The 16,957-nt window shown below is 48.3% G+C and overlaps 1 protein-coding gene across 1 annotated transcript in view; it reads left to right on the forward strand.

Annotated features, from left to right (window-relative positions):
* Window positions 1–230: 230 nt before the first annotated feature.
* The window catches only part of AHDC1 (AT-hook DNA binding motif containing 1), a 191,504-nt gene continuing 174,777 nt past the window's right edge, over window positions 231–16,957 (forward strand). The window contains exon 1 of the mRNA XM_028738691.2: window positions 231–1,280. Coding sequence (XP_028594524.2) covers window positions 1,121–1,280 — 160 coding nt within the window. The 5' untranslated portion in view covers window positions 231–1,120. The remainder of the gene's footprint in view (window positions 1,281–16,957) is intronic.

A 16,957-nucleotide genomic window follows, 5' to 3' on the forward strand; every position in this document is an offset into this window, starting at 1 on the left:
TTTTGCGGGGAGGGGAGCGGTTTGAGTCGTGCCGGGTGCAATGGAAACGGGGATTTTTGGTTTCAATTTTTCTAAATCTACCTCGAATCATGCCTGGATCCAGGGGCAGCGCTGGCGTCACGCCCCGCCAAGTGTTCCATTCCACCCACACGCACAGGCCCCTGTTGAGGATCCCGCAGCCGCGTTGCAATTCGCGGCTCGTAACCTTCCCCCACCCCGCTACTCGCCAGCCCTCCCTTCTCCCGCATCGTCGCGGCTGCATGCAAGCTGGAAACGGCGGGGGCCGCGAGAACCCGCAACGTGGGAGAAGGGATCCGAAGCGAAGCCGCCACGCTTTGCGCAGCCCACCAGCGTCCATCCCGCCCCTTTAAAGTCGTCGTCGTCTTCTTCTGCTGCTGCTACCACCACCTTCCCTCCCTCACCCTCCCCTTTCTAGCGGAAAGAACTACACCCCCCAGGATGCTTTGCGGGTCTCTCCCTGGGGTTCCGGATGCTGCTCCTGCCGCTGACAAGCGAAGGTAAGCAGAGAGCTTCGGAGGCAGCCAAGGCAGCGACAGCAGCTCTTAAGGAGCTCGAGCCGAGGGGAGCCTCAGCCAGCTTTTTTTCCTTCCCTCCCCCTTTCTGCGAGCAAAAGCAAAGCAGCAAAGCGGCAGGAGAGGAGGCGAGAGAAAAGGAGGAGGCGGCGAGCAGGGAGGGAAATCGCCACCAGCACCAGCTGAGCAGCAGCAGCAAAAGAGAGAGAGAAAGAGGGAGAAACAGTCAAGGGTCTGGTTTGTCTTCGTTTCCTTCGCCCCCCCCCCCGCTCCCACCCAGCAGCAGTAAAGAGAGAAGGGGGTGGAGAGAGTAGGGAGGGGAAAAAAGAGAAAAAGACACAGGGAGCTCGAGAGAGAGCGAGCGCAAATTCTCCCAGCCTTGCATATTTTCCTTCCTACCCCTCCTCCTGGCTTTTTCTTTTGTGTGGCGTGTTTGAAAGGAAGGGAAGGAGGCAAAAGAGACGGAGGAAGAAAGAACGAAAGAAAGGAGGAGAGCGAGCGAGAGTGGGGAGGGGGAAAAGGAGGAGGCGTCGTAGAGTCATGTCCAGCAGAGTTGCGTGAGGATAATGTGATCGGCCAAAGAGGCGATGAATATGCTGTCGCTGAAGGTTGGCAGTGGCGCCGAAGGGTCGGGCAGTCTCCCCGGCAGCGCGGAGCCCTCTCCTCTGGAGGAAAAAAGTCTCTCCCGAAAGGCAGCCGCCGCCGCCGAAGGGATCGGATCCCCACAGCAGCAGCAGCAGCAGGCTGGTGAGTTAACTCGGGCGATGCGCCCTCTTCTCTCTCCCCCGCGCTCTCTCTCGTCCAGCCTTTGCCCACCACCACAGAGCCCTTGCTCCAGAAGGAATAGATCGACAACCCTCCCTCTTATTTTAAAATTTATGTGTTTGTTTCTGGCGACCCCCACCCCCAAATCCGCTGCCCGCCCCCTGCTCCTCCAGCGCAGGATGCTTGACGGCTACCGAATTTCCTTTCCCACCCTAGTTCTGATTTTTCTATATATATAAAAAACAAACCCCATGGCTTTGGCTGGGGAGGGGGGGGGAGGAACACCCCCAGTCCACCCACGGCTCCACGGCATGCATGTGGGCGCAGCAAAGTATCAATGGGGTTGGAAAGAGGGATGGGGGGGGGGGAGGCGGCGGCGGAGGCGGCGGCGGAGGGAAGCAAGAAATGAATGATTTGATTTTTTTATTTTTTTAAAAAAAGCCAACTAGTGTGTAGTCCGTATGAAGCAGCCTTTTGTCTCAACCAGTGTGAGCAAAACCTTGGCAGTTGGAGCAAGACACTTGAAGCGCAAAAAAAGGTTGTTTCTTTTTATTTCCTGCCTTCGCTCCCTCCCTCTTTCTCCTTTCCTAAGCGATTCCTCTTCAGTTGTTCTCTTTCTCTCCCCCCCCCCACCCCATGCAATGTGCTGATCATCAGCCGCCACTTTCTTTTCTCTCCCCCCCCCCCCCCCGCCGCTCTTTAAATTGCTCCCGAAATCGCTTTAGGTGTAAACATTAATCTGGCTTCGCACATGCAGATGGGGGTGGGGGTTGCGCGACGCAAAAAGCAAAGGAGGGTTTGCATTTGAGAAGGCTCGGAGTAAGCGGATCTGTTTACTGGCGCGCGCGGGGGGGGCACTGGAAGAGACTAGAGGGAGGCGGTGGGTGAGGAGGGGAGGAGGAGGAGATGCTTTGAGAAAGGAAGGAGTTGTGCGGGGGGGGGGGGGAGTGGAAGCTCTCGAAGGCAAACAATCCCTTATTATTTCAGCATGTGGGGACTGGCGGGGAGGCGCAACTGGGGACGGAAGCGCCCTGCGGAACCTCCCTGGGAAAGAAAGGGTGAAGTTGCGTCCTCTCTCCTCTGTAGAGTTTGTTTTCTCTCTCTCGTGCGCTCCCCCCGCCCCGCGGCACCCCTCTCCAAGATCACCGTGGCTGTAGTTTGCGAAGGGACCCATCGATCGCAAGAAGGGAGGGGGGCGGAAGAGGTGAAGGGTCACGGCGGTGGAGGAGGAAGATCCCGCAAAACAGGTCCTCCTCAGTAGCGTGGGGTTTGTTGGCCAGCTGTGGGAGTGGGTGGGGGTGCGGGCGAGAACCGGACCTGTAGCGCAGTTGCCTCGGACACGCAAACAAATTGGTGGTGCGGAGAATGCAGTTCTTTCAGTAGGCAGAATAAAGCACTTGGGGATAACCTTTTTCTTTCCTCCATACAAGCGCGCGGGGGGGGTGGAGTGGGGTGTTGAGTGACAGCTGCCAAGCAGGGTTCTGTCCACTAGAAGGCAGGTGGTTTCTAGCTTAAATCAAATGAAGGAAGGCACCGAAGTTCCTGACTGATTCCCTTTAAAGCTCTAATGTGCCACCTGAGTGTGTGTGAGAGGGAGAAGCGGTGCAACCCCGAGCATATTTTTATTTTCACTCAGAAGTTAGTTCTCTCACCTTCAGCGGGTCTTACTTGCAGGTAAGCATGCATAGAATTGCAGCCTTAGTCTATAATTTTGTGCAGAGCCTTCTTAATTACTTTGCTTCCTGCCAAAATGGGGCAAGGCATCTGAAGCGTGGTGTGGTGTCTGTTTATTGATCACCTCGTTTATCCTGCCCTTCCTTGGAAGAGCTCTAGGCAGCTTACACTGGTGTGTGTGTTGTTGCACAGATGAATTTCCTGTTGCGGGGGGGGGGGGGGAGCGCCAAGGCTTTCCAATCTCTCTCTTAAAGAATGTCATTTTCTTTTCTTAAATTTGGTATTTTGAGCACTAAAGTTCTATGCATGTGGACTCAGGAGAACTTACTCTCAAGTAAATGTACATAGGACTGTAGCCTTTACAACCATCTTCTTGGTGCTTGCGTCTAACCCTATGGGGAAATCTTAGTCTGATGTGTGGGGCTTGTAAACATCCTGGGAGAGAATTGAGTCCGCCTTCTTTCGGGGGGGGGGGTGGATTCTCCTCCTCCTGTCTTTAGATATTCTACTTTGTCTCGCAGAGCAAGCTAAATCAAAACGCTTGGGCCCATGCAGGAATAAATTAGCTGCAACAATTTGGCTGATGAGGTGCACTGGGCGATAGTTGAATTAAGCCTTTGAGGTTTTAGTTGTCAAGGTCTGTTGACATAGCTTTGCATGGAGAAAGTTTCACTAACAAGGGAGAGCTGTGTCTGAACACTTCTCGCTTGCCTAAGACTTGACATGTCTGTTCTCTCACCCCCAGCTGGACTGAGTTCAGTGGTATGTGACCAGAGAGTGCCGGTCATGGTGGAAACGGGAGGGTCCTGAAGCTCAGGTTCTTTACAAGGGTGTAAAGCAAATCCACAGCCACTCTGTTTGGAGGTTGATGTACATGTGGAGTTGCTTTTAATGAGCTCCTAGGTGTCTCCTTACTGTTTATGCCAAGAAACATCCCACTGGGGAGGGGCCCTCACTCTGCTGGTAGAGCACATGCCTTGCATGCAGAAGGTCCTCGGCAGCTCCTGTTACAAGGATCTTGCATCTCTGGGTGGCAAAAGACCTCTGTGCGAGACCAGCGCTCACTGTGGTGTAAGATGTTGCTAGGATAAATAGGCCAGTGGTCTGGCTCTGTGGGAAGCAGCTTCCTATGCTCACTGCAACATAGGAAGCTGCCTTCTACTGTGTCAGGCTGCTGGTCTACCTAGCTCAGTATCGTCTGCCCTGACTGGCAGCTGCTCTCCAGGGTTTAAGGCAGATGTCGCTCCTGGCCCTACCTAGAGGTACGGGGGATTGAACTTTCTGCATGCAAACTGGATGGCGTGCTGCTCAGCTACGATGCACATGGGGCGGTGTGCCATAAATTCAAGCTTTACTCAGTTGCACCTCTGTGTCCCAAATGAGCCCAAACACACTGATTGTGTGTGTGTTTCTGCTTGTGACTGTCTTTAGGCCAGTTTTGCCCTGAGAAAGAGTCAAAACCTGCTCTTGCCGTATATTTTTTTCAGTTAAGTGACACCGCCTTTCTCTCTCTCTTTCTCTTTAACAGTGGTGTACCTGAGGACAGGACTATGGACGTCCTAGGGCTGCGTGCCAGAGATATAGATTGCAACTGGAAGCCTGAAAAGGCTTGCTGAAGGGGGACTAGTTTGTGCCTTGGGCAGAGGCAAGGGCATAATGGAACATTTTGGAACAGGAGCCGGGGCAGAGACAAGGAGGTGGAAGTATGTGGAAAGTTATGGGTGGCCTAGAGGGGGCTGGCTGGCGTCCTTGCCCTAGCTGCCTCAGAGAGAGGCTTCAGGGACCTGGGGGTGGTCTATTTCTGCTGAGATCCTGAAGAAAGATCTGGGAGAATGGTAAGCATCTATAAATAGAGTGTGTCAGCCGAGTGGAAACGGAGCCTCTAAAGCGCTAGAGAGAGGGAGACAGAGAAAGAGACCAGTGTCTTGATAAACAGGTTTGTGTTGTAGGGAGGACTGTGTTTGTAATGAGATCCGGGACTGAGGAATGGGGGCCTGGGAATAGGGGTGATGGTGGGGAAGCTACTTCCTGTTTGGTTGGGGTGTGTACGTCAAGGCCTTGTCCGAAGGCATAATTCTAGCTGTGTGGAATAATGTCCAGGTCATATTGCCCTGGGTGCATGCTCTGGCAAGAATGTGAGGGGGATGAAGAGTGCTGAGTGGTTTGGGAATCTCAGTCTAAAAACACCTCTGGCCTGTATTCCAGCTTGTGATGAATGAGTCCTCTGGGCAACAGGCCTTCCTATGGAACTTTTAGCTGAAGTGCTGAAGCAGCCTTCCCGCTCAACCTGGTGCCCTCCAGATGTTTATTTGGGACTAAAACTCCCATCAACCCTAGCCAGCGTGATCAGTGGATCATGGGAGTTGTAGTCCCAACAAACCACCTGGAAGCCACCAGGTTGGGGGCGGTTGTTTAATATTGGAACGGGTCTCCGTTTTGTAGGAGCCTTCTATGTGGTCACCTGTTGGTTGGTCAGTGCCATGAACTTCACAGGATACCATGGTTCTCTCAGCCAGGATAGAACTATCTTACCTGTTAAAACAAATCCCAAGGAGTTGTTGAGCAGAGATGTTTCAAGCTGCTTCAGGGCCAATTCATCAATTCAAATAGCAAGTGGAACTAACAGTATGGCAACCTCTTGTCATTGGAAATAAGGATAGATAAAGGTGGGTGGTTGTTGTTGTTTTTTTAAAAAGTTGCACTGATGTGGTGGAAGAGTGAGAGCAGGGCCAGAGCAACTTGAGACAGTGCACACTAATAAACCAGAGGCAGAATTTGCAGGAAAGTTCCCTATAATTTTGGCAAGCTTGTGCAGGAGACCTAACTAGTAGATAATGCCAACCATGCTAGGCTTGTTTGTCTGTCACCCTTAATAGTGCTCCAAACCCACTGCTTGAAGCTTCTGTCCCACCTTGTTTTATGGTAGGAATTCATTTGGGTGATACGTGAGGAAGAGGAGTATGTTTACTTTCTAGACTGAGAATGTCCCTATTGTGGAGATTAGGGATTCTGGTGGTGGTTAACAAGTAAAATTATTCTAAAGCAACCTTCCCCAAACTTAGTTTCCTCCAGGTGTTGCTGGACCACAACTCCCAGCATCCCTGACCATATGGTTTGGAGATGATAGGAGCTGGAGTCCAACTATATCTGGAGGGCACCAGGGTTGGGGTGCCTGGTTCTTGCACTGGTGGTTGTGGATGAGTGGTGGCTAGCGTAGCCCTGCTCAGTTAGTGCCTTGCTAAAGTGAATGTGCTCTGCCAACCATGCATGCCACCCTGCTGGGCATCCATATCCTGTGTTGTTATTTTGTCACCTGCCCAGAGATATGGGAATGTCAAAGCACCTGACAAGTCTGACTGGTGGGTTATAAGTTGTGCAGGCCAAGAGAAGAGAGAGACTCCGCTAGATATTCTGCACATCCTTGGAAATTGCAAAGTTCCTCATATGATGATTCCACCCTCCTTTCTTTGGAGCAACAGATAACAGAGGGGAGGAGGAGGACTGTTGCTGTTTTCACATTTGACATGTGTGTGTTTTTCCTTCTAGGAGAAAGGGGTTAAATTTAGTCAGTTTGGATAATCTGCATCCATGGACTTGCAAGTTCCTCATCATGCATGTTGCCAGTCCTGGCGAAGGGGGATGCTCTTGATAGTCTAATTTGCTTTATGCTTTTGAAGCAACTAATCAACCTCTGTCATTCAAACATGACCTTAAAAAATAAAATAGTATAGTAATATTCTGAATAGTCAAAAGACTTGTGATGTAAGTATTCTTGATATTGGGAAGGGTTGTAGCTCTGTGGTAGAGCATCTGCTTTGCATGCAGGAGAACCCTAGTTCAATCACTGGCATCTCCCAGTGGGACCAGGAGAGAACCTTGCCTGAAGATCTGGACAGCCGCTGCCAATCAGTGTAGACAATACTGCACTAGATGGGTCCATGGTCTGACTTCGTATATGGCAGCTTCCGGTGCTCCTATCTTATCGCTGTCCCCTCCAAAGTTCACAGCGGGGTTTTGTTAAGAGTTCAGCATCCACTTCAAAAAGTTAAGTCACACTTTTTTAAAAAACAACAAACAACAGCAATGCAAAATCTGCCATGGTGCATGGAAACTGACAGTGTTCTTCAGGCCATTGACGTATTAGCGTTTTGTCTGCCTTGTTTGTAGTGTAGCATGAATATGGTGACCGATTCATGCTGCATGTGTGATGGGGTTATGGGAGACAAGACACAAGATTCTTGAACTTGTATGATCCTCCGAATGAATGAGTATCGCACGTTGTTGGATGTGAGCATGTGCTAGTGCTTTGCACAGATCGTTGTGATGAAAAGCCCCATTGCATGGATGTAACTGCATGTTTATTCCTAGTGGTGGCATCTCCCCTGCTCGAGTCATTCACAAGAACTGTAGGCCACGAGTCTGATGCATGTTTACTTGGAAGCAAATCCCATTATCTTCAGTGTGGCTTATTCACTATAAAGGAGTTGAGGGTTATTACCCAGGTCTCTTTCCATGCCTAACCTGCAAACCTCTGTCATAAGGGGCAACCTCTTCTTGAGCTCAGTCTCTAGTGTCAAGTGCATCAAATTGTGGATTTCTCTTAGATGCATACTAGAACACAAAACTTTAATATGTGGTGCATACTACCACAACGTATATCCAAACGTATGCTGATGTATTTGTTTACAGTTGTTTCCCTTTACAGTAAAATGCTAGTTTAAAAATATCTGTCTACTGGCATTTCTTTTGCAAATTAGCAGGCAACCAGGCTTTTGGGTGCTGCTACAGTTATAGAATCATAGAGTTGGAATAGACCACAAGGGCCATCGAGTCCAACCCCCTGCCAAGCAGGAAACACCATCAGAGCACTCCTGACATATGGTTGTCAAGCCTCTGCTTAAAGACCTCCAAAGAAGGAGACTCCACCACACTCCTTGGCAGCAAATTCCACTGTCGAACAGCTCTTACTGTCAGGAAGTTCTTCCTAATGTTTAGGTGGAATCTTCTTTCTTGTAGTTTGGATCCATTGCTCCGTGTCTGCTTCTCTGGAGCAGCAGAAAACAACCTTTCTCCCTCCTCTATATAGGAATACAGGAAGCTTCTTTATATTGACTCAAACCATTGGTCATCAAGCTCAGTTTGGTCCACATGCTGGCTGGCAGTGGCTCTCCAGGGTTTCAGGCAATAGTCTCTCCCAGCCCTACCTGGATATGCCAGGGATTGAACTTGGGACCTTCTGCATTCAAGCAAATTCTATGCCACTGAAATTCTATGCTCCCTTCCTACTGGAGTGTTTGACTCTAGTGCCTGTTACAAATGCATTTGTGGCTAATTCTATGCATGCTCTCTTAAAAGAATCAGCTTTGGCTTCAGCCTTGGTGCTTTGGAATTTGGTCTTTCCTACTGTTCCACAGAGAAGGTAGTGGTCTTCTCAAGGCTAGCTAACATAGGTTGCTGCCTTTATACTGAGTCAAACAATTGGTCCAACAAGCTTTCAGACAGGAGTCTCTCCCAGTCCTATTTGGAGATTCTAGGGATTGAGCCTGGAATCTTCTGCATGCAAGGCAACTCTGCTGCTGAGCTATATTCCTTACCCACGATACCCATCTAGGTATCAGTCCAGGGATTGAGAGCATTGACTTGGTGCTCCCAAGAAACATGCACTGCTGCAGACCCTTGCCAGTCTATGTGGCTAGCAGTAAGCAAACAGCTGGGGACCATAGCAGGGCTGGTGTCTTGGGGCAAAAAGGCACTTGCCTTTCCCTTGATGCTTTATTGGGTGATAAAGCTCCAGAGTGTAACTGGGTCTAAAGCTTGCATGCCTCGTTCTAGTATCAGTCATGCAGCATAGTATGAGTTTAGGTGGTGCTTATTTTAAGTTTGATCTGGGGTCTGTTTTGGCTTGGCTTGGATCAGGTGAAGTAGGAGTGTTTCTCTGCAGGGACAATTCATGCTTCTATCAGCTGACCAAAACTTAAGTATCCTACACCAGGAATGAACTGGGAGGTATCATAGAATCATAGAACTGTAGAGTTGGAAAGGAACAGTTGGCTGTGACTCCTGAGCAGATGCATCTCTGGTGCTTGTTGTATTGGAGCAGGGGTGGGGACATTTTAGCCCTCCAGATGTTGGACTCTCAACTTCCATCAGCCTTAACTGGCATGGCCAATAGTCAGGGATGGTGGGGGATGTAGTTCAACAGCCTCTAGAGGGCCAGAGGTTCCCCACCCTTTCATTATAGCAGGGTTTCCCAAACTTGGGGTTTCAGCTGGTTTTAGACTATAATTCCCATCATCCATGACCACTGGTTCTGCTAGCTATGGATAATGGGAGTTGCAGTCCAAAAGCAGCTGGAGACTCAAGTTTGGGAAACTCTGTGTTAGAGGAAGGAAAGGATAGCCCTCTAATGAAATTGGTATTAAGGTCTTACCTTGGTTTTGTTAGCTTTTTTAGTTTTTTTGATCTGAATATTTTTTAAAAATAGATATCCTTTCTGGCAAGTTTTACAGCACTTGGTTCCAAAACAAAAATCCTGTCTCCAGGCATATTTCCACAAAATGTTTGTAAAGTATTAATTACTTTCAGGGTAAAATACACTAAAGCTGAACTCTGAACCCTACCTACCCAGGAATAAGCCCCACTGAATTCAGCAGGACTTACTTCTGAGTAGACATGGCTGGGATTACCTTGTAAATCTTCCAGCTCTTCTTGTATAAGAAGTTTTGGCATCTTGAAGCCCAGCCATATCTTTGTATTAGACATCCCAGGGAGCAATACTTGGGGCTGGCCTAAGATATTTTGCTGCCTAAGGCAGAGAATCAAATAGTGTCCCTCGCCCACCTGAGTCAAGGTGCATAGCGTCCAAGGGCGGCCAAGGTATTTCTCACGAGGCAGAAAATACCACAAGCACCTTTCCCCCCTCCCTGCCGGTAAAAATACAAAAACAATAAATTAAGTAACCAGCAATTTGCTGTCCTTTCATTATACTCAAAATCAGCTGCCTGAGGCAGCCTCCTCATTCTGCCTAATGGTAGAATCGGCCCTGTTGTTTCTCCTTTGACATTGTGTCCATACAGTGCCATATGAACTTCAGAAGATGACACCAGCTAAGAGGTTAATAGAGCAGGATTCAGGAGTATGTTCATGTTGTTCTTCTGTTGATGTTGTTTTAAACCCAAAGTAGTTGTATCTGAATTATTTTGCCCCATAACTACTTCACTTCTGTTTCTTCCCTAAGCTGTAATTACTGTAGTAAATAATTGCTGTAATTATGAGGCCTTTAAAACAGAGAGAGCGAGAGAGCGGGGGATGGATGGATGGCGTCACTTGCTGTCTGTAGAAAATTGTGGTTACTGTCATGTACTTGTACTTGGGTGTATTTTGAGAAAAGGATGCACGGGTGTCAATCGGAGATGCTTCAGGCCTAGGTGAACCTTTCATTGTAGCCCAGAGGTAGGCAAAATAGAGATCAGGATATCCTGGTAATGATCTGGGATAAATCGGAAATGGACTTCCAAAGCAACCACAAGAGGACTTGTATTCCTGAATTATGATGCTAAAGCAATAAACGTCATGGGGAGGGGAAGACAAGGAGTGGATTTTGTAGGGTGTAAGGGCCCTGAGCTCATTTCCTGGGCTGAGGGTGTGCCTGCACAGGGGCACCCAGTTCTATAATTCTGTACTGTGCATTGACTTGCTTTAAGCCATTGATTTGCTCCAGACCCTGGACAGCGGACCCCATTAAAAACCAAACTAGATCCTGCAAGGCTAATGTTCATTCAGCCCTGATGTAACCTGTTGTCCACCTGAAAGGCTGCCTTTTCCCATTGAACCTGTCTTAATCTTTCAGCTCCGTTTAGAAGGCCCTCCTCTGTATGACTGTAGGTAGGTGCAGACTGGGATAAGGGTCTTTTTTGTGCTGCTGCTGCTCCAATTACAGAACACTCTCTTCCTCAGGCTTATGAGGCACCAGTATTGGTGCCCTGCAAGCATCAATCTAAAAACTTTTTATTCTCCCAAACTGGACTGGGAGCCTGCCTTTAATATGCTGTTACCAGAGGTGGCCTAAAGATACCAGAGGTGCCACAGTATATTCTACTGGCTGTAATTTGTTTTATACTGTTTGTTTGTTTTTTAAAGGTATTTTCAAATTGCTGTAACCTGCCCTGGGACCTTATGTTAATGGGCGGGTAAGAAACCTAATAAGTAGTAGTAGTAGTAGTAGTAGTAGTAATAATAATAATACACAGCATGCAGTAATCAATTAAAAAATTCAAAATACAGCATCAAAATAATTAAAGGCAGGTGAAAACAACAGCCACAGCAGAGCAGATTAGAGTTAGGCTGTAGACAATCTCCAATTTTAAAACCCTTGATGCCAGGGCATCTTATTGTTTTGTTAATAAATTTACATCTCTCTTTAAATAAATGTTTCCTGGGCAGCTTAATCTATGTTCAAGGGGAAAACCCCCTGAATATTTCAAAACGTAATAAAGTGGGAATGGCAGACATGTTGTTGGGCTTGGATCCAGACATTGGTGGACAGTTGGCCATGCTGGGCAGGGCTGATGGGGAGAGTGCCACACTGACTATCCCTTTAGGAGGGAGCGTCATTCGGAGTCCGAGCTGCGCTACAGGGGAAAGTGCACGGCTAATTCACTGTACCTGAATACAACACAGCAGGCCAGTATTATCTCCATGCAGTAGATGGGAGGAGGAGGTTGAGAAGCAATGACATTGGGATCTGAACTGGTGACTTTGAGATGATGAGATTTAGGAGAAGGGGCCACAGCTCAGCAGTTGAGCATCTGCCACAAATGCAGAAAGTCCCTGATTCAATCCCTGACATCTCCAGGTGGGGCTGGGAGAGAATCTGTGACTGAATCCCCAGAGAGCTGCTGTTGGTCGGTGTAAATAATGAGTCGGATGAACCAATGATCTGACATGACCTAAGGCAGCTTCCTGTGTTCCTCTGATCTCACTACCAACATGGAGGAACATCTCTCTCTATCTCACCCACACCCTTCCCTACCCTGGAACTCCAGTAGAAGACGGTGCAAACACACCTGGATGTTTTTCCCCAAGCCTTAGTTCTGTTAGCTGGTGCATATTTGCTCCCAAAGGTGGATAATGTGGTGGTGCTTTGGAGAGGTATGGGAGTGGACGATGGGGCGGCCCTCGCAGGAGAGGGAGTTCGGAGAGGCAGCTGGTGTTGCAGATCCAGGTGCATAGCAGAGTAGGATGATGATGGCGGAGATGCCGTTTAGTGAGAATCTGCAGCTCCTGTTCCTCAAGGGAAAGGGTTGCTGGCTGTTCCCGAATGGCACCCACCAGTTGGTATGTGGGAGCTGGTGTTTGGTTACACTGCTGCTCAAAGGGGACTGTGAATGGGATCAGCAGGTGGGGTTTGAAAACACATGCAATACACAGCAAAGTTGAAATTCCGCTGGGGACTTTGCTGGTGGGGGTGGGGTGGGGCGAGCACAGCCTTTTAGCACATGTGCAGGGAACCCAGCTCCATTGGCTGAAAAGCTCAGGGACCTAGTCCACCTATGCAGTCGAATGAGGGGGTTGAATGGACTGCACTACTTCAGGCTGCAGGGGACTGGGAATATCATATTTGAGGGGTGGGAGGGAGAAATTTCTGCATGTCAAACAAAAAACTAACATCAAAGAGAGGTTCTGACTAGTTTTTTTTAAAAACTCTGTAATGAGATTTTCCTTGGGGTTTTCTTCAGTAACATGATCCCACACATAACAGCCTCAAGTGGCACAGTTCATTATTTCACTTCAGGACTGTGCTGTTTGGCTGCCTGCATATCATACATGGTTTTCCACAAAGAGTCCTGGGAACTGTAGTTTTGTTAAGTCTGCATAGAATTACAACCTTGTCAGGGGTAAACTATGGTTCGCAGGACTATTGCAGGGGAAACCAGGTGCATTAAGTATACGGTGGGGATGTGACCTGTGTTTATCAAGAGTTCTCTGAGATTACAAGGTAGGACATGGCAAATATGTTAAGTTTTCCTACAAGTTCTGGATATGTACATTGTAGGAAGGGGTGTGTGGCTCATCTGCTTTCTTCCACTGAAGCAGAAGCATAATAATAATAATAAATAATACAGCTGGACACAAAACTCCTAGTGAAGATCCAGTCCTCTGTCCTGAGGGCACCTTCAAACTTTTTTCCATTATCAAAGGTCTGTACCTTGATAGCATGGGTGAGAATGCAAATCTGTTTCTGAGAGAAGATGGGTACACTTGGATTTTGAACAACAGTTTCACCAAGTCCCATCAGCCTCAGTCAGCATGGCCAGTGTTGGGGGGATGATGGGAATTGTAGTCTATGAGCATCTGGAGGGCATTTCGCCACCCCACATCTACAGTGCTCAAGAACTGACTGCCCTCTTAAGTCAGACAATTCCAGTAGGAATATAATGAGAAGAGAAAGGTGTAGAGCTGAAGCAAGCACAAAGAAATTGATAGCAAACAAGAACTGCATGCTGCTTTGTTGTAGGAGGGAAGGTGTACAAGCTCTATCAGTGGATTTCACAACAGCAGCATTTGAATTTTACAGTGAGTTTAGGTTGCCTTGGTAGAGAAAAGAGAAAAGAACCTGTTCTGCAACCTTGAAATCCAAGTCCTTCTCCCCTTGCACCCTGTTTGCCACCATTCAGCTTGCATTCATATTTGTCTCTCTTTTAAAAAAATAAAAATAAAATTATTTTGAGATTTTGTGTGTGGCTTCTTTTGCTTTTAGCATTCTTTTTAGCAGGAAAGGAAAAAATGGTACAACTGTAATTACTCAATGGTGCAAGAGCCCTGTGCATCAAGCCAAAGACCCATCTAGTCCTGCATCCTGCTCTCACAGTAGCCAACCAGATGCCTATGGGAAGCTTGCAAGCCAGACCTGAGTGCAACAGCACTCTGCCCACCTGCAATTCCCAGCAGCTGGTGTAAGGAGGTATACCGTAGATTCCGGCGTATTAGGCGACTGGGCGTATTAGATGACCCCCCAAATTGACAGTTGCAATTTGGGGGTTCGTCTTCTAAGCCCAGTCGCCTAATACGCTGGGCATCTCCGCGCAGGGAGAAAGCTGCCTGGAGCGGAGCACGCCGCCCCTGCTGCTGCTTCGGAAGCAGCAGTGGGCAGGCTCTGTGCCGGGCGGCTCTTTCCCAGCGCGGAGTAGAGCCCGCCGTCGCTGCTTCGGAGCCACCGCAGCGGGGAAGGGGGCAGGCTCCGCTCCGCGCCGCCCATATCCAGCGTATAAGACGACCCCCCCCACACTTTTTAACCTCTTTTCCGGGGTTAAAAAGTCATCTTATACGCCAGAATCTACGGTACTACCTCCAACAGTGGAAACGGAACAGTAATAATACCTACATAAAAAGGTAAAGGTAAAGGGACCCCTGACCATTAGGTCCAGTCATGACTGACTCTGGGGTTGCGGCGCTCATCTTGCTTTACAGTGGTACCTCGGGTTATATATGCTTCAGGTTTCAGACTCTGCTAACCCAGAAATAGTACCTCGGGTTAAGAACTTGCTTCAGGATGAGAACAGAAATTGCGTGGTGGTGGCGCGGCGGCAGTGGGAGGCCCCATTAGCTAAAGTGGTGCTTCAGGTTAAGAACAGTTTCAGGTTAAGAATGGACCTCTGGAACAAATTAAGTATGTAACCAGAGGTACCACTGTATTGGCCGAGGGAGCCAGCGTACAGCTTCTGGATCATGTGGCCAGCATGACTAAGCTGCTTCTGGCGAACCAGAGCAGAGCACGGAAACGCCGTTTACCTTCCCGCTGGAGCGGTACCTATTTACCTACTTGCACTTTGATGTGCTTTCGAACTGCTAGGTTGGCCGAGCAACGGGAGCTCACCCCGTCGCAGGGATTTGAACTGCCAACCTTCTGATCAGCAAGTCCTAGGTTCTGTGGTTTAACCCACAGCGCCACCCGCGTCCCCAATACCTACATACACTAGCATAAACTGCTTAGATGTCTTTTGTTCTGGTTAGCAGTATATCAATTTTGTAAAATAAATAAAAATAGTGGCCAGCATCCCTTTCTTTTTTGCAAAAGCTGGGAGATACAGACTCTTTTTAAGGGGGTGTAGCTCTTTCTTTCTGACACTGTGTCCTTTTTGCAATGTGTTTGTACTATTTGTTTTAAAATGTGTAAAAAAACTCCTACAGAAACAACAACACAAAACAACCCACAAAAGGTGGCTTCCAGCAATATTAAAAGATATCAGAATACCTTAAATCACTCATTTCAGCAGTAGTAGTGCAGACTCAAAATAAAACAGCAGCTGATATCAATGGTCTGCAAAGGCCTGGGAAAGTGAGTAGGGTTCTTAGCCAGGGCTGGAAACGCATCACATTTGGTGCTTGCCTTATTTCAGAGGGGGAGGTTGTTCCATGTAGTCTGAATGTTTGTGATGTGTTAAGGGGGTTGCATTTTGGGGTATCACAATGACCTTTAATGCTTTGTCAGATCGGGCTCTTCAATTGTTTTGCATAGCTTCATGCATTTTTGGCATCGAAAGGGAATGAATTGACTTGTGATTATCTTTCCTTCCCTGTCCCCCCGCCCTTGTTACCCACGGTGGCTTGAAGGAACAGCAGCAGAAGAGGCTAAATAAGTATAACTTTGCGGGTGAGGAGCTGAGAGTGCAGAGGGCACATGCCAAGTGTGGAAAAAGGGTTTATTTATGGTAGTGGCGGAGAGACGAGGGGGAAGGAGGGAAGAATTCAGCTAGGTTTGTGGAATGGGTGGATAGAGGCTGACGAGGGCTGCAAATGCATGGAGTGGGCTTTGGTGGGAACAAGCAGAAAACCCATCGTGTGGGGCATTCTTTCCTAGGGCTGTGCAAAGTATTGGTTGGAGCTGGGAAAATGTGGCTTGTAACAGCAGCATGTTAGGGAGAAGACAACACACTAGCACATCTGGAGGGCACTACTGGCTGCCCCTATTTTACACTGGCTGGCAGTGGCTCTGCAGGGATTGAAACTGGGATGTTTTGCATGCAGAGCATGTGCTCCATCCCTGAGCTGCGGCCCCATCCCACCAACATTGCAGGTAATGTTGTCTAGCTGTCTTCTCCAGGCTTTCCAGCATCGTGGAGTTGTTGGAAGGCACCCCGAGGGTCATCTAGTCCAATCCCCTGCAATGCAGTAATATCTTTCCCAGCGTGACTCACCACCTTGAGATTAAGAGCCTTATGCTCTACCCACTGAGCTATCCCTTTGCCCTGGGTGTCAATTGTGTGTGAGTTAAGGAACTAATGTACCCCTAGCCCTCTTTTTCTTGGTTTTTTTTGGCTGCTTAGCCTCCATTGTGGACTTTCTGCTTTCCATCGCAGTCTGCTGGCTTGTGTGGGCCACTTAGGTGCTCTGTTCTGTTGTGGTGCTGCACCTTAAGGAAAGGTGTTCCCTACCCCCTTGGTCCTGTGGGCTCTTTCCCTTGCCAGCATTGCTTTCTAACATATAACCAGTGAGGGTGTGTGGATTCCCTTTCTGAGCTGCACAGCCCCCTAAGCACCTGGCCGTCTGTTAAGGAGTTTGCCTTGCGTGTTTTTCATAGTAGCCATGAAGCAAGCTTTGCTTTGTTAAAGTGTGGCAGTTGTCGTGTGTGGGAGACCCAAGAAGGACAATTGCAGCCCCACTGCCATAGTCGTGAGTCTCTGCTTGCATTAATTTGAGTATTATAAGAAATGGGCTGACAAACAAGTCACTAGTCCTTAATGTTTTTAGACTAGACTTTGCCAAGCAAGTGCCCTCCAGATATTTTGGACATCGGGTTGGTTACCTTTTTATTTCTCTGCATGTTGTTTCCAGAACGGGCATCAACAAGACTGTGTGTTATAATTCTACAATACCAAAAGTTTATGTGTGGTTGGAAGGGGGGAGAAGTTGCAGTTGCTCTTTTCTGCCTCCAGAAGTCCTCAACGTTTATTTTTATTTTTTGAGATTGAAGGCACGATTGATCA

Source organism: Podarcis muralis, chromosome 7 (assembly GCF_964188315.1).
Source record: "Podarcis muralis chromosome 7, rPodMur119.hap1.1, whole genome shotgun sequence".
NCBI lineage: Eukaryota > Metazoa > Chordata > Lepidosauria > Squamata > Lacertidae > Podarcis > Podarcis muralis.